The 22,095-nt window shown below is 36.0% G+C and overlaps 1 protein-coding gene across 5 annotated transcripts in view; it reads left to right on the forward strand.

The window, feature by feature from the left end:
- The window catches only part of LOC144973088 (uncharacterized), a 21,730-nt gene extending 11,560 nt beyond the window's left edge, over positions 1-10,170 (forward strand). The window contains exons 2-4 of one of the 5 annotated variants that reach the window (XM_078915115.1): positions 6,182-6,448; positions 6,843-7,300; positions 9,727-10,170. In XM_078915115.1, coding sequence (XP_078771241.1) covers positions 6,887-7,300; positions 9,727-9,900 — 588 coding nt within the window. In that variant the 5' untranslated portion in view covers positions 6,182-6,448; positions 6,843-6,886 and the 3' untranslated portion in view covers positions 9,901-10,170. Of the gene's footprint in view, positions 1-2,906; positions 2,963-5,853; positions 6,013-6,181; positions 7,301-9,726 lie in introns of those variants that run through there. The other 4 variants (XM_078915116.1, XM_078915117.1, XM_078915113.1 and 1 more) reach the window with 4 other exon arrangements.
- The last annotated feature ends 11,925 nt before the right edge of the window (positions 10,171-22,095 follow it).

The following is a 22,095-nucleotide window of genomic DNA, read 5'->3' on the forward strand; positions in this document are numbered from 1 at the left end:
TTGTTGTCTGTTTGCCAAATTTATCCTGTAGTTTTGGGTTCTCGAATGGTTTTCGGTTCAGAGATTTCGTCGCTTTGAACATAGACGATGCGTTATTTTTGGACTTTTCTATGTCTTCCACTTTTTTGTCTAATTCCTCGTTTCTGTGTTTTATTGTAAGTGATCGAATTGAATGCAGTATTTTGTTTCGTTCCGTTTTCAGGTTTATTATTTCTTCCGAGTCTTTCGTGTTTTGTATCCTGATCCTAAGTTCTTTTTGTTGCCGCGATAGATCGTTAATAGCGATGTTAGGCGTTCGATTTGGTTTGTTCTTAGTTGTATTAATAGAGCCTGCACTTTCTTCCCCCGCATATTTCATTGCCGCTTGCGTCTCTTTCCATTCATTGTTTGGATTGCTGTTTTGCTTTATTTTAAATAGACTTGAGTTAAGTTCATATTGGTAATGAATGCGACATTCTCGCTCATTTACTATTTTTGCCGTGTTTATTTTGACTGCGGTTTTACCTTTCTGTCTTCGTTGTCTGTACACATTTATGTTGAAATTCGTTTTTACAAGTTTGTGATCGGATGTTAGCAGTGTACCACCGTATGATCGCGAGTTGGTTGAGTAGTGTTTATGGCGGTGTCGACATATGATATAGTCTATTTGGTTGTGTATTGTTATCATTTTGTCTTGGGTTTGGTCTTTCCTTTGTCCTACCCATGTTGTCTGGTGTCTTGATGGGTGGTTGAAAGCACTGTTTGTTATGAAAAGTTTTCTCTGTTCACAGAACTGGACTAATTTTTCTCCGTTATCGTTACGTTTTCCTTTTGAGTATGATCCTAAACATAGTGTGTCACTGTCGAGACGTTTTCCTACTTTGGCATTAAAATCTCCAGCAATTATTAATATTGATTTGTTTCCTATTTTGTTCAGTGTATCGTCTAGGTCTTTGTAAAATTTATCAGTTTCCTCTGGGTATTGTTTTGCGCGATGACTTGTTGGTGCGTAAACATTTACGATTGAGATAGTGAACGTCTTCTTACCGTGATCGTCTTTATTATCGTTATTCTGGTTCCTTGAATTGATCTTACACTTAAGCTCAAGAACACATATTCTGTCCGAAACATTCCATTCGTCACTAGTCAAATCCCTGCAGTTTTTATTTATGAGAAATCCACATCCATAGTGAGGTGAACTGGAAGCAAAGCACAGCAGTCTGTGACCATTTATTGTTTGGTCGACGCCATCTTGGATCTTCGTCTCTTGTAAACACAACACATCGATTTTATAACTTTCTAAATCTTGACACAGTTGTTCCTTTCGAATGTTACTTTTAATAGATCTTAAGTTAAAAGTTCCAATATTAAGATTAGTCCACATCAGGTAAAAATTAAAGATTCCACACAGTGAATAAATAGAAACATAAGACTATCCACTGAGCCGAAGCTCAATGTCAACAGGTGTCAGCCATGTTGTCCGCATTACACTCTATGTTATTACTATTTTTTGTGTTTTCATTATTGGCGGAAGAGGGGTTTTGAGTTCGAAATGTTTCGTGTTTAGTATTTTGTTCTTTTTTTTTTTTAAAGTATGCATTTTTGTACACGAGGTAAAATGTCTTTTAATTAAAAGTTGGTTTATACCTATCTATCTATCTCTCTATCTATCCATCTATCTATCTATCTATCTATCTATCTATCTATCTATCTATCTATCTATCTATCTATCTATCTATCTATCTATCTATCCATCTATCTATCTATCTATCTATCTATCTATCTGTCTGTCTGCCTGTCTGTCTGTCTGTCTGTCTATCTATCAGTCTATCTATCTATTTATCTATCTATTCATATATCTATCTATCTGTCTATATATATATATATATATATTTATCTACCTACCTATCCATGCATCCATTCATCCATCCATCCAATCCTTCCATCTATCTATTTATCTATCTATCTATATTTCTATCTATTTATCTATTATTTATCTATCTATCTATTCATCTCTCTCTCTCTCTCTCTCTCTCTCTCTCTCTCTCTATATATATATATATATATATATATATATATATATATATATATATATATATTTACCTAGATATTTATCTATATGTCTATCTATCTATTCATATATCTATCTGTCATCCATCTATCTATTTAGCTATCTATATCTCTATCTATCTATCTGCTCCAATGTTGTAATCAACATTTCAAGCACTCTTAGTGTGAGTATGATATAATTTGTATAATTATTATAACACGATTAAATCCCTATCTCTCTATCTATCTATCTATCTATCTATCTATCTATCTATCTATCTATCTATCTATCTATCTATATATATATTTTTTTCTCTCTATGCCTCTCTCTCTCTCTCTCTCTCTCTCTCTCTCTCTCTCTCTCTCTATCCATGTATTTCAAGCATAATTACTTGATCGTTTCATTGTCATCAACTCGAGTTCGATTCATTACGCCATATTTCTATGTCGACACATTATTCGTATTCCACTTTCTCATGTCAAAATGTTTTTGTTGAAGTACAGTAGAATAAAAATATAGGAAGAACGAATTTGACGTCACTCAGCTCTTTGTTATTATTTTAAGACATCCTGTTAATGATTATTTCTTACGAAATTATCCCAATCAGACTATAGACATTCAAGACGACACATTGTTTTGTATGTTGGTACATTACATCCGGTTGGCAGATGTTGTGAGTATTTTTTCTAATTGCATAGCATCAATAGCGAGATAATGGCGACACCCTTTGATGTGGAAAATCCAATAATGATCAATGAAAATTGCTCGTGATTCCAATTCATTGTTATGATAATCTGACAAGGTTTCGGTTGGTGATAACGAATGGGGTTGTTGACGCGTGATAGTCGGTCTCTGTTAATTCCATTTATAAGGCTTTTTTGGCATGGAGTTTCACCAGATTGTCCACGAATCATTTTGTGCTATTGTTTCTTGGTGGGAGGAATTGTGTTGTGTTTGACGTCACACCACTCTTAGCTATTTTCTTTTCTTCCGTGCTTTTGTTATTGTGTTCGGTGTTTGTTTATTGGATCTCATGTTCCTTTTGATTTGTTTTTCTTTTACCATAATATCTAAAAGAGTAGAAGCAGTTAACACTAGAACATTGATGTGTTGATTATAGCTCAAAGTATAGATGAATTAATGCTGTTCTGTAGTCATGATAAAGTTTGTTGTTTTGTTTGTTTGTCATTATTATTATTATTATTATTATTATTATTATTATTATTATTATTATTATTATTATTATTATGATACTAATAAAAATAATAATAATAATAATAATAATAATAATAATAATAATAATAATAATAATAATAATAATAATAATAATAATAATAATAATAATAATAATAATAATAATAATGATAATGATAATAATTCAAAATTGTTGGCACTTGTTGTCATCAACTTTTATTCTTTTCCGTTAACAATATCAAGAGAGAAAACCGATTGTCTTTTTTTTTTTCGCATTCCCTCTTTTAAAAAACACTTAAAAACTTGAGCTTTTATATAGCGCAATATCCAGTAAATGTGCTCAAAGTGCTTTACAAAGCGCAACAAAAATATGTATATTTGATCTTTCTAATTCATTTTGTTCAGGTCGATAAGGATTCGTGCTTGAAATTATGAAATTTACACACAATAGTATGTTAAATAGATGTCGCAATCAGAGACACGGTAAATAATATGTTTCATATGTACATTGAAACTGTGTCGATCAAACATTAAAGACACACACACTAATGTGTCGAACACATGTGCTAAAATAAGTTTTGATGAGCAATGAATAGTCTGATATTATGAGAATGGTGTATTTTGATTGTTTATACATAACACACACTATGGTGTTAGCAACAATAAGACGAATATTGCTTTCAGTTATTTTCTTTTTCTTTTACATTACTTTATCAATTTTATAGCCACAATCATAATTGTTACCTACCTATTAACATCATTGTGATCATTATCATTCTTATCGTGTTCGACGTCTTTGTCTTGGTCATCATGCTCATTCATCTTAATGTCATCATCCTTATTGTTATCATATTTAGCCTTCACATAACATTGATCTACAAATTCACGGGTCCAACACTCTTTAGTCCCAAACACTTGAAAAATCTCACAATTCATCTCTTCTGTATCATCATCAACATCATCATCATCATCATCATCATCATCATCACCATCATCACATCATCATCATCTCTATATTTATCAGAGGCAGCTGTTTTTAAATAGGTCCTCGGTGATTACATTACATTATACTCAATGTCACTTATCATTCATGGATCATTACTCAGCACACAAACCCTGTGTTAATAGTTTATTATACTAGGTCCATTACCAATTTGGCTAAGGTTTCAACATTGCATTCCCAACCAACACAACTGACGTCACAACTAATTGCACGTGCTGGGAATGCAATAATAATATTGGGTATAAGGCCAATATTAGCTTAGCCTTTACCTTTTCATTGGCCACTACACTGCCGTATACCTGAAAAAGAAAACACACACACACACACACACACACACACACACACACACACACACACACACATACATCATTAAAAGTTTGGCCAGAAAACTCGTCCATCAATTATCGATGGATTAAAATGACCCTCATCTTGTCAAAAATTCTCAAACCAGAAGAGGAAATCCCAAGTTTGAATGATTTGTTGTTGTTTTTTTCTGTTTGTTTTTTTTTTAAAGACAAGCTTCGGGTCATTTTAATCAATCGACATTTGATGGGAACGTTTTTTGGCCAAAATGTTACAAACGTGTTTGTGCTTATTTATTTTTTGTTTTGTTTATAAATACCCCCCCCCCCCCCAACCAGAGTACTGCAGTATGGTTGAGCAGTTTCTAATACACGACAGCACGCCTGTTTACATTTGACCTGAAAACTTTCACTTCCTAAATCAGTCTATTCAAATGATCCTTAAGTTTTAAAAACATTCCAAAACCACGGACTTCATGAAAGACGCCTTGGATTGAAGAGTTATTGACAGGTTCGGGGTCAGTTAAATTGATCATTAAATAACATGAATCTTCCCAAACGCGAAAACGTTTCATAGACGTGCGGAAGTATTGAGATAAAGGTGTGAAGCTTACAGAGTGAGGGGTCCCGATAGCTACGTGGATAGAGCACTCGCGTTAGAATAAAGGGACCCTTTTCGACCCAACACTGATTGGGTAGCTATGTTAGATGTGGAGGAAATTCGTTTACCATAGACTACTAGCAACATATCCAAAGGGTAGCAAGCAATTGTCACTGTCCTTTAAAAGCTACACAACTCGGGATAAACTCCGGATCCATGAGCGTTAAGGCTCAGAGGAACTATTTAATCTGTTTTATTTCATCCCCCAAATTGTTTTTCATGTTGTTTAATTACAGTAGGACACTATAGCTGACATCAGTCTGTTTCGGAATGTTTGGTCTGTATTTTAAATTGTATTTTTAGTGTGTGCGTTATTTTTTGTTAGTTTGTATGTGTGTGTGTTTATGTGTGTGTGTGTGTGTGTTGTTTTTTTTTTTAATTTTTTAACCAAGCTCATGTAAAAGGATTCGCATTGAAACATGAAATTATACCTTAAGATAATTAACCGCCGTATTCTAGATAAACACGTATTTAAAAAGTTGGCAAGAAAACTCGTCCTTCAAATATCAATCGATTTAAATTACCCTCAGCCTGGAAAAAAACCCTCTCAAACCTGGGACATCGCAAAGTCATTCTTTGTCCCAGGTTTGAGAGTTTTTGCCAAGATGAGGGTCATTTTAATCGATCGATATTTAAAGAACGAGTTTTCTGGCCACATTTTAAATACTTTTTTTTCCAGAGTACGGCAGTTAACTGGGTTATCTATTCACGGTCGGTTCTCATATCATTATAATACGGACTTCTTCAACTTTGGAACATATCAAGGAGTTTGTTTTGTTCGTTGCGAAAAAAAAACCACCGGCGCAAAGACTTGGATTCTTTAGTGTGTGTCCTATTTAATGAATTGTTATTCTCGTAAATACTAAACTGATTGGTTTTACCTATTTTCTTTCCTGATTTAGAAATGTGTCTTTATAAATCCTTATGAATGCCATATACATTTATCGATCGCCATGAATGAAATGTAAGATAATTATTTTTTTTATTCACAGATCGAACGCCGCGATAGGCTCGAACATTTGAAGGTTTGATTGGATTGGCGTAACGTACGAGAATACTGTCTGGTGAGAAACATTATTATTCGATTGAAATCGAATAAAAAGAGATTACGAATGCGTGATAAGGAACTTTGGAATCTCTACTAAAACAAAATAATACTGTTTGGTGTGGGACTCAGACAACACAGTTATTTTTGTTTCTGAAAAAAAGGATTGAATTTATTATTTTGTTCCCTGCTTTGGATTAAATTTATGAGAGTGGTGTGAATTTTGTTTTTTACATTGAGGGGGAAAATTCTCTTTATTGTATTCTCTTGATACTGGAATTTCATAATTCTCAATTAACAAATTAATCATGTAGAATAAGAAAGATTCCACGTACAGATTTTTGGAACTTTCCATAAGTTTTTATGTGTTTCTTTAGATAGTATCAGATAATCTATTGTAGTAGAGGTAGAGTAACGAGTATTGGAAGTTGCAAAAAAGAAAGTTTAAGATTTCTTGTTTGAGTCCAATTCCGATCCGTTCCACTACATTAAACTGTTAATCTTGATTATTAATAAACTCTAAAATTCTAACGTCTAAATATGCCCAAAATGATTTCACTTCAAGTTCTATTATGTATGCCACTTGTATTATATCATTTCAATAATAGGGACAATATGGTAATAATCTCTGAGTAGAATTCATTGAAAGACAATGGTGAGCCAACGTGTTTCCGAAAAAATTCGAAGAGAACTATGGGGATTCTGTGCCTTAATAGGAATTATATGTGTTCATACGGGTATCGTATTGACTGTCTTCGCTTTGAAGGACGTGACATCACATCCGGAACTACTTAAGATCTTTGGCATCTTCCTTATCATCCTGGGCGTTATTGCAACTCTCGCTTCATGGTACTTCCATCGGCAAACGAGGGAAAAGCGACCGATGTTTCCTTGCTGCAGACGATTCTGTTGCAATTGTATCTGCGATGCTGACTTTTTAGAACTGAATGATTACGATAGAGATAAAAGCAAAAGAAGACGAGGGAATCTTGAAAGGAGTAAAAGCGTGGCTGGGACTGGAACAGGATTGCCGACAACGTCTGGGTTTTCCACACCGGAATTCAAGGTAAGAATTGGCGTTGAGAACGACTGTAATCATTACATGCTTTTCTTTAGATTCGAGGTTGTTCTGCCCTAATAAAAGGCATGCGAAGATTCAGTTTGCCCAAACCAAAGAACTGACCCGATTGGTCTGCCCCTGTGTGCATGCAGGTCTCATAGCCGAACGCAATCATAGGCTTGATTTTGCGTTGGTTTAAAAGTATTTCCATTACAACAATGATCTAATAGCAATTTAGCTTATCGGACCTGCAAGTAAGTACACGTTGGTCTGCCCTAACCAAATGACAGACCAGATTGGTCTGCTTCAATCTTTTCTAATAGATAAATAAAGAAGTCGGTGGTCTGCCTTGACCAAAGAGCTGACGAGATTGGTCTGCCCCAATGTCTTCTGATAGAAAAATAAAGAAGTCAGCGGTCTGCAACAAGAATCGGCTGTCTAGCCCGACGTCTTCTTATCGAAAAATAAAGAAGTCGGTGGTCTACCCTAATTAAAAGACTGTTTAGACTATTCGGTCTAAACCACTTCCCTTAAAACCTTTTCAGACCTTCAGCCTAAACGTACATCATCAACCCTAAAATGGTTAGAGCCATAAGCTCATGCACCTGGAATTTATCCCATTCTTTTGTTTTTGTTGTTTTTAATTTTTGTTGTTTTTTTTTTTTTTTGTTTTGTTTGTTTTGTTGTGGATTTGTAGGGGGTGGGGGGGGGGGTGTCGGGTTTGTTTGTCTGTTTTTTTTTTTTGTTTTTTTTTTTTTGTTGTTTTTTTTTTTTAAAAATATTTTGGTCGCGTCAAACGGAAGTGACCAAAAAAAAAAAAAAAAAAGGAAAGAAAAGAAAAGTAACTTGAGATTTTATACAGCCCCAGGCCTGCATATAGAGAGATACTGTTTGTTTTTAGGGGTTTTACGGCGCGTGCAACACGTTTAGATCATCTCAGCGCCGGCAAAAAGGGAGAAAAGTTGTAGTTACGAAGTTAAAAACTCAGAAAAAAAAGTAAGACAAAGAGAACTGGTTCAAATAGGGAACAGAAGATTGCATGAGCCATCCACTGATGTGCTTATTTTGACATTACCTAAAATTCCCATCCAAGCACAAGCAAAGGATTCTTCCCAGAAGACCGCTATGTGGTCTTGTGGTATGACACTCGTTTTCGGGTCGGAAGGTCCTGGGTTCGAGCCTCGCTCGGCGTATAGTTGAATCCTTGGAGAAGGCTCTTTTCTCACATTCTCTCACGTACTCTGGTGTAAAATGAGTACCTGACCGTTAACAGCGTTGTCTCTGTCCGAAAAACTGGTAATATCGCCTAACAGGCGTAATATCCCATCCTAATTTAATGATAAATGTTGCTGTTGGCCAGGGACTCCTTGAAAAGCGCTTTTATCACACGTAGTGGATATTGCGCTATATAAAACCTCGATTTAAATTTAAACCTACCGCTTCAAAATGGCATTGTGCCGAGGCCTAGCCTTCTTCTATGAATTACATTGTGACGTTGTTTTTAGGTTAGTGCGCCGCCTAGTGAGTTGTTTGTATTGAGCAAGGAAACAAATTATTCCCATTAGTTGAACCATTGAATACATCTCATGAGATTGCTTTTTTTTTCGGTAGTTGTCGCCTTGTAATTTTTTGATCAGTTCTAGGCTATTAGTTGACAAAGAGGGCAGTTTGGCATTTCGTTCACCGGACATTTGGACATATTTTTTCTTGGTTGACTTTGTAGAAAAAAAATTTCCCGAAATGAAAAAAAAGTTCATCTCTGACTCTTCATCAGCCTCCAGCTGCTTAGAGTACTGTCTTATACCTGCTCGTTAACCGTCTGTCTCTTCCGAATACTCGTACTCATCGCTCTAACTGCTATTCTTTCTCTCTCTATCTTAATGTATCGTTGCTGTTGCCAGGTCTCCTTCTCTCTTCTCTCTATCGGGCGAGGGGATGGGGGTATTCTCTGTTTGTTTGTATTTTTACAAGACATTACCCTTAATTGACTATTTCGTGCGTAGTGCTCTCAGCTTCTTCACCTGTTTCACGGTCTTGTTTTTAGTTAGTAGCCGCTAGTTTGAGCAAATTTTTCCGTGATTGATAAGGAGGATTTTAAGCATTTAATTTACTATTTAGATATTTGTCGCTATGTGTCTTGTGGTATGAACTTTGTCGGAAAGAATGGATTCGACCTCGCTCGCGCATAGTTGATCTGAAAAGGAATTTACTCACATTCTCTCACGTACTCAGGTGTAAATGATACCTCCGCTAGCACGTTGTCTCTGTCCAAATTATAATATCGCCTACAGGCTCAGTCTCTCTACTGTTAAGTTTTGCTGTTGGCCAGGGACCCCTTGTAAAGCGTTTTGAGCACGTTTAGTGGATATTGCTCTATATAAAAGCTCATTTTTTAAAAAAAAGGACATACTGCATATTTTTACTCCATCCAGATGTATTCTGACTTCCTAAAGAGAGACAGTCACATCACACAACAGGATAACACAGCGTCCAACTTCAACCCAGATCAACCCAATGCCCAAAACAAACTGTATCTTCATCACACGAACCAAATCCATCCAGAAAAAAGGAAACATCGACATGACATATCAACAATTTCAAAATGAAGGCTTGTCACAGCTACATTTATTTTCTGTTTGTATGCTCAATCTTATTTTAATTTATTATTATTATAAAAGAACTATCGGTATAAAAAATAAGTAATCCTCGGTGTTACTAGGCCCAGAACTTATCCCGGTTTCTGTAGCGTTAAACGGACAGTAGTGGTTGCTTGCTACCCTTTGGATAGGACGCTTATCTATCGCAATGTACTTTCCGCCAGATCTAACGGACCAAATTACCGCTGGATTGCCAGGGGAGGGGGAGTGGAGGGGGGGGGGGTAGGAGAGGCAGAAGTAAAAATCTCGACTGCACCCAGTCTGAAAAGATAATTATCGCATAAGTGACCATTATGGTACTCGTTTAAGTTGTTTATATGTTAAACCGCCCGTTCTTCACTTCCGGTCAGTGCTCGTGTACCATAGTGAAGTGTGACCATGATATTACTGATGTATAGTTTGTTTACATTGTTTGTTTTTTATGGGTTTTACGGCTATTGTGACACTATTGTGTCATTTCAACAGCAGTAAAAAGGTGTATGATCATAGGAACAGTTGTAGATCTGAAGTTAAAAGCACCAAGGAAAAAAGAAAGACAAATGGGACTAGATCAAACAGGGAAAAGATAATTCAATTCACCCAACTGTGTGTTATTTTGACATTATCTAAAAGTCCCATCCAAGCACAAGCAAAGGATTCCGCTATGAAGGATAAACTCAAATGTTTACAAACTACATTGATATTTAAAACTAAGAAATAATCATTATAAAAGTGCATAACAGAGAGATGAATTAGATTTAGATACATGGAAAAAAAATATTATCTCTCAAAGAAAAAAAAAAACTGTATATTTGACTCTCTCCCTCACAACTAAGGATCCCCACCAGAATCAGGATCTGGGAGAGGGGGGAGGAGGGGTGGCGAGCAATCACAATCAAAAACAAAGACAGAGAGCAACTTGGAAAGGGAAACAGACATAGGGATAGAAGACAATACACAGCAAATGACCTCAACACTCAATATCCACTTCGATGGGAGGTCAGACAACCCAACTCAGAATTACTGACGTAAGAAGGGGATTTGATTTTTCTGTTGTGTCATTATATGTACTTTTTTAGTTTTAAAAAACTACAATAAAATGTTACATGAAGAGCATGGGCCCGATTTGGGGTGGGGGGGGGGGGGGGGGGGGGGGGTTGCAAGAAACGGAGAAGTGTGATGACAGCTATTCAGCGACCTCTATATTACTATTAGTATTAGTAGACGATGCAGCTATTTCATTGCAACGTCTCCCACGATTATCGAGCCCATTTCTGCCGTACTCGGGAAAAACACATATTTAAAAAAATTACCAGAAAACTCGTCCTTCAAATATCGATCGATTTAAATAACTCTCATCTTTGTAAAAACTCTCAAACCTGGGACTTCACTGAAGTCTCGGGTTTGAGAGTTTTTGCCAAGATGAGAGTCATTTAAATCGATCGATATTTGTAGGACGAGTTTTCTGAGCAAATTTTTTAAATATGTGTTTTTCCAGAGTATGGCAGATTTCATAATAGCGTTATAATAAATTGGAAAAAATAAAACTTACAATTATTACCAGCATATTTCATGCGCCGTATCTCATCAATTAAATCCATGTTTCATGCTAACAGCTTATATTATGATGGACATTCCTTTTGGCATTAGATAGTTCTACATGCAGATGACGCTGTTTTAACATAATCTGCAGATTTAGAATGCAATACGCTGTCTTGCTTGTTTGATTTTGACACGTAAATTAAATGAATGTGTGTATGTGTGTGCGCGTGTGCAAATGGGTGGTTTTCTTGAGCATGTGATTATCATCTAAGTATTATTTCTTATGTCGAATCATAATATATGTGGATGTCACATAGTTTTAATGTCCTATAACTATATACTTGTAAAAAGGCCTCGAGGCTTAGGCGAAAGGCGCTACATACATTTGCTACTTCTATTACAAGGAATTCCTCCATATTCCAATAGGGAACAAAAGTAAAATAACGGGTTCCAATCTCATTGGAAGTGTAAAGCCACTCTTCCGGAAGATTCGAATGCATACCTTGTGAAATTCTTCTTCACTTCTTGTTCCAGAGTGATGGCATCTTGTTCTTCCGTCTAAATATATGCTGGTGTTCAAGAAAGATAATCCATCCTCGTCCCGTTATCCTAATAATCTGTACATCCTGCTACTAAAATAGAAAAGTGAGTGGAGCAGGCACTTATGTTGGTAACAACAAGATATGAAGTGAGTAGAAAAGTGCCAGAAGACAATAGAGAATAAAAAATTTTTTTTCGCGGCGGAGGTGGGGTTTGAACCTGCGACCTTATTGGTACGACAACTCCGCCTGGCAGGTGAGAGCGTGGCTCTACCGTGTGAGCTATCCACGAACACAAAAATATTCGTTTCAAACCCAAAGTCATTTTTAGATCCCTCTCTCACCCACTTCTTGAGATCGCCGATTCGTTCACCACCTTCGCGAAATAATTTTGACCAGCAGTTAAGCTTAATAGCCAATATTCTCATCACAAACATATAACATAGAAACGATTGAGACATTGAGTATGCTCCGGTGTATGGGGTGAATTTTTAATTCAGAAAAGTGAGTGGAGCAGGCACTTATGTTGGTAACAACAAGATATGAAGTGAGTAGAAAAGTGCCAGAAGACAATAGAGAATAAAAAATTTTTTTTCGCGGCGGAGGTGGGGTTTGAACCTGCGACCTTATTGGTACGACAACTCCGCCTGGCAGGTGAGAGCGTGGCTCTACCGTGTGAGCTATCCACGAACACAAAAATATTCGTTTCAAACCCAAAGTCATTTTTAGATCCCTCTCTCACCCACTTCTTGAGATCGCCGATTCGTTCACCACCTTCGCGAAATAATTTTGACCAGCAGTTAAGCTTAATAGCCAATATTCTCATCACAAACATATAACATAGAAACGATTGAGACATTGAGTATGCTCCGGTGTATGGGGTGAATTTTTAATTCAGAAAAATGAGTGGAGCAGGCACTTATGTTGGTAACAACAAGATATGAAGTGAGTAGAAAAGTGCCAGAAGACAATAGAGAATAAAAAATTTTTTTTCGCGGCGGAGGTGGGGTTTGAACCTGCGACCTTATTGGTACGACAACTCCGCCTGGCAGGTGAGAGCGTGGCTCTACCGTGTGAGCTATCCACGAACACAAAAATATTCGTTTCAAACCCAAAGTCATTTTTAGATCCCTCTCTCACCCACTTCTTGAGATCGCCGATTCGTTCACCACCTTCGCGAAATAATTTTGACCAGCAGTTAAGCTTAATTAAAAAAATTTTTTTATTCTCTATTGTCTTCTGGCACTTTTCTACTCACTTCATATCTTGTTGTTACCAACATAAGTGCCTGCTCCACTCACTTTTCTGAATTAAAAATTCACCCCATACACCGGAGCATACTCAATGTCTCAATCGTTTCTATGTTATATGTTTGTGATGAGAATATTGGCTATTAAGCTTAACTGCTGGTCAAAATTATTTCGCGAAGGTGGTGAACGAATCGGCGATCTCAAGAAGTGGGTGAGAGAGGGATCTAAAAATGACTTTGGGTTTGAAACGAATATTTTTGTGTTCGTGGATAGCTCACACGGTAGAGCCACGCTCTCACCTGCCAGGCGGAGTTGTCGTACCAATAAGGTCGCAGGTTCAAACCCCACCTCCGCCGCGAAAAAAAATTTTTTATTCTCTATTGTCTTCTGGCACTTTTCTACTCACTTCATATCTTGTTGTTACCAACATAAGTGCCTGCTCCACTCACTTTTCTGAATTAAAAATTCACCCCATACACCGGAGCATACTCAATGTCTCAATCGTTTCTATGTTATATGTTTGTGATGAGAATATTGGCTATTAAGCTTAACTGCTGGTCAAAATTATTTCGCGAAGGTGGTGAACGAATCGGCGATCTCAAGAAGTGGGTGAGAGAGGGATCTAAAAATGACTTTGGGTTTGAAACGAATATTTTTGTGTTCGTGGATAGCTCACACGGTAGAGCCACGCTCTCACCTGCCAGGCGGAGTTGTCGTACCAATAAGGTCGCAGGTTCAAACCCCACCTCCGCCGCGAAAAAAAATTTTTTATTCTCTATTGTCTTCTGGCACTTTTCTACTCACTTCATATCTTGTTGCTACTAAAATAGTTACGCCACCTTATAATTCAATGTGCAACGTATTCATTATTAGTTTTCCGACGGGAAGGGCTGGTTACATACACATTTCCAAGGATTTTGGAACCAGAAAAGTGAAGATGTGACGTCACGACTTTTCTACTCTATTATTCTGATCATATCATATTTAATGAGAATCATTCTACACGGCTTATGTCGACATTATCATTTTTTTTAACGCGTCACCTAAGTGGAGTCTTTTGTTTATTGTTTTTTTTGGGTTTTTTTTCGTTCTTCCTCTTTCTTTGTACCTATACATATAGGTGCCTATATTTCACAGGGATATGACTCTAATTCTTTATGCGTATATTTTAATCATGTGACAATAACCATCTAGATTTATCATATGGGGTATGTTGCCAAAATGTATTACTTCTTTCCTTTATTTTAATATTATTTGTTCATTTTTTTTGTTTCTGTTGGAGGGAGACAAAGTAAGTGGGCGGTTATGTAATGTAAAGTAAACCTGTGCATTAAAAAAACTAATGAATCCTTCCTATGTGGAGGTATTAAGATTTATAATATTTTGCCAACAACGAACAGAAATTACTCATTAGGAAATGATATCAACAACAGTATTTGCCCGTGACAGTGTGCAAAAACTGCATCTTTTGCAAAAGTGGTTGGTATATGTGAGGCTATGTGGTCTTGTGGTATGACTCTCACTTTCGGACCAGAGGTTCCAGGGTTTGAGTCTGATTCTGGGGAGCGCATTGTTGAGTCCTTGGAAAAGGCTCTTTACTTAAATTGTCTCACTGTACTCGGGTGTAAAATGAGTACCTCACTGTTAACAGCGTTGTTTCTGTTGTGGATAAAAATGTAATTGTAATTGCCTAACAAGCGTAATGTTTCATCCTTCATGATAAGTGTTGCGGTTGGCAAAGGACCTCTTGTAAAGCGCTCTGGGCATGTTTAAAGGATGTTGCGCAATATAAATGCTGAAATTTTAGAGCAATATTGTTAAGCATGATTAAAGTTAAAGTTTCAAAGGGGGCAGCATGGCTCAGCGGTACGGTCTTTGCTTCGTACCCGAAAGGTAACGAGTTCGATCACCCGCAGCTGCACTATGTGGCCTTGAGCAAGTCACCTCACCCTAGTTCACTTTGCGACGCTGCACCGCGGCTGACGCCTGGGTTATTCCAGTCTTCCCTTGGAATATACCCTAAAGACAAATTTCCCATTGAGGATGAATAAAAGGATTTTTTTTTTTTTAAATTTTTTTTTATAACTCACTATGGAACACATTCTGAGATTTCATAAAATGCGGGAATAGAACTATCAGATTAGTGAAATATGTAATTGATAGCGTCAATGGGAGTTACTTTGCCTCTACAGATTTGGACAGACTACATTTTATTTAGTTTTGTGGCTGTTAATTCTTTTGATAAACAAAAAAAAAAAAAAAAAACAAAACAAAAAAAAAACAAAACAAAAAAAAAAAAAAAATCAAAGTAACAAGAGAAGTAACTGCAACAAGCCCAAGAATACTCAAAATGCTCCAAATCGGTAAAGGCAAAGCCACCCCATTTGACAGTATGACGTTTGATATGTATTGCGATATATTCAATGTTTTACTATATTTAGATTCCCTTGTTATTGTTTTTAAAATGATGACTGATTTTTTAAACATAATTTTCTTCATAAATGGCTTCATTATTCATATGGCTTAATGCGTTGATTATTTGTTATGCAACAGATCTGCTGTTAATGGTTTTACGGCGCTTGCAACACATTTATGTCATATCAGCGCCAGTAAAAAGGATGAAAATTGGATAGTAAATACATTCTAGATGTACAATTAAAAGGACTTGAGGAAAAAGTAAGACAAATGGGAATGATACAAATAGGGAAGAGATGTAGATTCCAAGAGCAAACTATCACTATCAGTGTACTTAGTTTGAGATCACCTAAATGTTTCACCCAGACACCAGCACAAGATCCCACTAAGAGGAATACACTCAAATGTTAACAAATCATATTTTAAAACAATAAAAAAATAACTACGTAACAGAGAGATGATTCACAAGAAAAAAAAACTCCTAAAAACTAGACCTATACATTCAACTGTTTCCCTCCCAGCCAAGGACTCCGGACAAAACTTAGTAATCTCATTCCAAGACAAAGACAGAATATGAATATACAGAAAATACAAAGAAAAGATACGAAAAACTGTATAAAGCACCCAGGAGAAACCATTCAAACAAGCTTATTTTGGCATTTTGGGACAAGCAAAAAATGGAAGATACACACAAATGTTTACAAAGGATAATATGTTCAAAACTATAACTATAATAGAGATATGATTTACAAGTTAAAAAAATATCAATTCTCAAAAAAAAAGGAACTATACATTCAATTGTTTCTATCTCAGCTAGGAATCCTTGCTATGACCAGAAAAAACCCCCCGAGAAATATCACTTGGAACAAAGACGAAAGCAATGAGGAGAGGTTAAAACAAATATAGTGTCACAGTAAAGGTTGTTCACAATTATCTTATTAAATTTTATTTTATTAAGAACTGAATTCATCTCACTCCAGTTATATTTCGGTAGGCTTAGATAAACTTTACCTTCTAATATTAGATCGTCTTTCCTTTTATAGCCTTCCCTCGAATTAATTTCTAATTAGTGAATACTTTTCGTTCTACATTCTGTCACGTAGCCACTTATTATAAAAGCTGATAGGTCTAACATTTGACACTCACTTTCTCTCCACAATCTATGCCGGACGGCCAGTCGCTCTATTCCTATATATATACTGGAAGATTTTTATCTTTTGGGACTTTGTAGATATTATATCTACACTATTAAGACGCCGGAGCTTTTAACTTTGATTGTATAATCTTCAAGGATCAAACCCAAGCCCGCTGTCAAAGGACTACACAATAACCTCTTACCAATTGCCTGGAAGTGGAATTTTACGAGTCCGATCCTGTTATCAGAGGAATAGATCATCCAAGCCCATCAACTGCCTGGAAACGTAAACTTACGAACCTGACATATTATCATAAGTTACGTAAAATATTCATATCTCTATTTGTAACTGCCAAGATCACTGTTTATCTCTTTTAATTAAATTTCATCATTATTTTTATTTCATTGTAAACAAATCGTTAATTGTTTTTCATTTATAGTAACTAGTAAATTCTGGGGCCTCATTCTACATATATCTTTATGCATAGTCGAGTAGCTCTTTACTCACTTGAGACCATGACATTTTGGAGGGGACACATATAAAGAATTGAATTTATTTAGTTACATATATCTATTTCATCTAACTTTAAAGTTTAAATTGTAAAACTCTTAATTGCCCCACTTGATCATATTTTAATTGAACTCCCTATTTACAGGATTATTTTTTTTTTCTTTTTCATTTCTTCATTTAAATGGAATAGCAATTTATCCATTCATTCTTTCATTCAAATTGAATAGCATTTTATTGATTCATTCCTTCATTCATTTATTCATTTATAAATTATTCATTCATTCATTGTTCTTTCATTTATTTATTCATTCATTCATTCATCCATTCATTCGTTTATTCACTCATTTATCCAATCATTCATACATTTATTCCTCCCTTCATTCTTTCATTCATACATTATCCATTCATTCATTCATCTATTCACTCAGTTTTTCATTCATTCATTCATTCCTTGTCCACTTTGTTATTATATCACTCATTTCATTTTGTTGTTTGCCTCATTCATGAATTGTTTTCAATATGTTTACATTCCATAACGATTCATTCACCTATCATCCAATCACTCAGTGTTGTGAACACATTTTGGAACTATTGTAAATCTTACGATATTTTATTGTTTTGTATTTCAGACATCACTGTTAAACACTCTTCAATGCCTAATTACAATTGTTGAACAACCATTGAACAAGAGAGAGGTCCCAGCCACGAACTGAGTTGGTAAATATATCCTTCATTATTCTCTTTTACATGAGTTGGGCATCACATAGTAACTATAGACATCGTGATTTGTTTTGCATAGTGATTTGTTTTAAATACATTTTTGGCATATTACTGTTACCGAAAACCACTTATATATTATGTTCTGAAAAGTGAGTCTTTAAAAACTAAATAATAATAAAAGGAGTCTACTAGCCGTCGTGTTATATTTAGTGATAGATAACTTGGGATTATTTTGGCATCCTATTATTGTTATCACACTCTAGTATATTAGCGTCATTGCGAATAATTGTACACAAACTAACGACGAGTCACACACATTGGTGATACATTTTTCGTAGTAACATAGTTTAGAGTACACGCGATTGACACATTGTTATTGACACAAGTCATAATAACTACGCATTGTATTGACACATTGCTTTATAAGATATAACGATAAAAGGCATCAAATTCAACATACATAATAAGTTGAAATAAGAGAGAGAGATTTCTAAAAATAGAACAGTTCATTCCAGTAAGTGTAAATAAATAAAACAGTCAGTAACAGTATCCTGTCAATATAATATATATAAAACATCGTAACTAATTTATTGCAAAAATGGAAGCATATAAAAGATACTTAAGTCTCGCAAAGGACTTAGAAATACCCCAGGAAAGGATATTTTCATGGTGCGAAGAGAAAATAAAAGAAGAAAAAGAAGAAAGAATTCGTAGAGAAGAAAATGAAGAAAGAATTCGTAGAGAAGAAAATGAAGAAAGAACTCGTAGAGAAGAAAATGAAGAAAGAATTCGTAGAGAAGAAAAAGAACATGAAGAAAGAATACGTAGAGAAGAACGAGAAGAAAGAGTCCAAGAAAGGGAACTAAAAAGACAAATAGCTTTAGCAGAAGAAGAAACCAAAAGGACCCAAATGATGCTGGAAATTGAAAAAACAAAAACCGGTCATGAAAGAAAACATAATAATAGTGATGAATTTTTCGTGAAACTTCCACGCATGCCAACATACGATGAACGCTCAGACTGTCTAGAATCCTTCTTACACCGATTCGAAGTTCAGGCTAAAGGTTATCGTTGGCCAGAAAGCAAATGGGCCACAGCCTTGATTAACTGCTTATCTGGAGAACCGCTAAAAGTTTTCTATACCTTAACAACTGAAGATGCAGATGACTATGGAAAAATTAAAGACGCTCTACTAAAAAGATTTAGATTAACGGAAGATGGTTACCAGGAAAGGTTTCACACTGCAAAACCGGAAAGTGGAGAAGACTTTAATACATTCGTGAACCGAATTACTCAATTTCTAAATCGGTGGCTTGAGTTGGCAAACGTAAAACAAGACGACTTTGCAGGCCTTTACTATCTCACGCTGAAGAATCGAATCTATCAAGCTTGCAACCCAGATTTAGTCGCATTCTTTAAAGAGAGAAAGCCAGAAAACTTGGACAAATTAAAAATCTACGCAGAAAACTTTAACAGCGCACATCCATTGACACCCCTTAGCAGAACATTGAAGGAACCATACTACGCTGCCGCTGCTCAGAGTCCAGGTACACCTAAAGTTCAGTACTCAAATAGAACGAGCCGATCAATCACTCGGAACACGCAAGTGAAACAATATGATCATAGTAACAAACCATGGAACAAACAGTTCAATAGAGACCATAGCCGACCCTATCAAAACAAAACAAGAAATAGCACTGACAATAATACTGAGTATAAGAAAACCAACAAACCTATAATTAAATGTCAATATTGTGGAATGAAAGGCCACACAGCAGACAAATGTTACAAAATCGTGGGATATCCAAAAGAAACTGCAAATGCATCACTCCAAACAAGTGTAAACAATCAGACACGAGTAATGTCAGGAGAAAATATAAATGTGTATTGCGTGAAAGGTATGTCACTTTTAACACAAACTCACAAATCAGGATCGCTATTTTTTGTAAAGGCAAAGCTAATGGAACTGATTGCAAAATATTGAGAGACATAGGATGCAGTACAGTAGGAATAAAAGCATTTTTGATCAATGACGAAGACAAAACTGGAAAAACGGTACAATGCATCACATTCAGTGGCACAGTCGAAACCTTTGAAACAGCTAACGTGTACATAGAAACCCCATACTATACAGGAATAGTGGAATGCTGTATACTTACCAACCCCGTCGCTGATGTTATTGTTGGCAATATAAAAGGTCTTAAAGACAACCCAACAGATGTAAAAGAATGGTCATTAACCCAAGAAACAGCTTGTCTAGCAGAAACAAGAAAGATGACTAAGACAACAGAGAAGCCAATGACTATTTCTCTTGAACCACAACAATTTGACAGGAACACGTTCATTGAAGAACAGAAAAAGGACCCAACTTTAACTTCATATTTCAATATCGCAAAGGGACGAAACCAAAAGTTGAATACATCATTGAAAAAGATATTCTGTTCAGGTTACATAGGAAAAGAAATAAAATAGCTAAACAACTGGTCACGCCAAGTATTTACAGAAACAAAATCCTTGGAATAGCGCACGATTCAATAACTTCTGGACATCTTGGGAGCTCTTCCACATTGAAGAGAATATCCGAGAATTTCACATGGCCTGGAATTACTAAAGACGTCCGAGAATATGTGAAATCGTGTGACACATGCCAAAGAAGAGTCGCAAAAGGCAGAATACCGAGATTGCCATTAGAGACAACCCCAGTTATTGAAAAAGTTTTTCAAAAAGTTGCAATTGACATTATAGGCCCTTTAACAAAATCAGATAGAAACCATACACACATACTAACACTAGTCGATTACGCAACCAGGTGGCCAGAAGCGATAGCATTGAAATCAACTACATCGGATCACATAGCTGAAGCATTGATGACAATTTTTACTAGAATAGGCATACCAAATGAGATAATGTCGGACAATGGACCCCAATTTACATCACATATGATGCATGAAACCATGAAACTCATGGGAATCCAACACTCATTCACAACTCCCTACCACCCCCAAGCAAATGGTCTTTGTGAAAGATTTAATGGCACTCTAAAGAATATGTTAAGAAAAGTGTCAGCAGAAAAACCAGATGATTGGGACAGATACTTACCAGCAATCCTATTTGCATATAGAGAAATACCCCAAGAATCTACAGGCTACTCCCCATTTGAGTTGATGTATGGACGATCACCTCGCGGCCCGATCAATATAGTAGCCGACATTTGTAAAGGGAATGAGGAGGACAATAACGAAATTATGTTTGCTTACGAATATGTAAGAAACCTGAAAGACAAAATAGAGGACACATGTAAGCTAGCACAGGAATCCGTCACTAAAAAAGCAGAGAAATACAAGGAATACTCTGATCGCAAAAGCAAATCAAGAAAATTTGAGATTGGTGACAAAGTACTAATACTCTTACCCGATGACTCGAGTAAACTTTTAGCTACATGGAAAGGACCATTCAAAATAACAGCAGTAAAATCTAATGTTAATTACGAGATTAAAATTAACAACACAACAAAGACATTCCATGCAAATATGCTAAAAAAATATTTTGATAGAGACACAGTGTCGCAACCTATGTTTACTAATATCGAAGCTTCAAATGCAGGATCAATCATACCGTTGGTCATGGACACAGACACCCGAGACAGAAAAACAAACAAAAATCGCACAATTGCAACCACCTAAGACAAAAAAAGAAGTACGCAAAGTACTTGGGCTCCTAAATTTTTACAGGAAATACATTTACAACTTCGCGCACATCGCGACAACCGCTAACAAATCTGACAAAGAATGGGTCACCGAACAAAATTGTTTGGACAGAAGCGTGTCAGAATAGCTTTAACCAATTAAAGGCATTACTCTGTTCAGAACCAATTCTTAAATTACCCGACATGTCAAAAGAATTTGTTGTAAGAACTGACGCGTCTGATAAGGGCATCGCAGGTGTACTATTACAGGAACATGAGGGAACTCTAATGCCTTGCTTATATGCAAGCAGAAAATTATTGGACAGAGAATCACGATACTCTGTAATAGAGTGTGAAGGACTGGCCAT

The sequence above is a fragment of the Berghia stephanieae genome, chromosome 5, assembly GCF_034508935.2.
Source record: "Berghia stephanieae isolate SIO BIC M18660-M18661 chromosome 5, UCSD_Bste_1.3, whole genome shotgun sequence".
Taxonomy (NCBI): domain Eukaryota; kingdom Metazoa; phylum Mollusca; class Gastropoda; order Nudibranchia; family Aeolidiidae; genus Berghia; species Berghia stephanieae.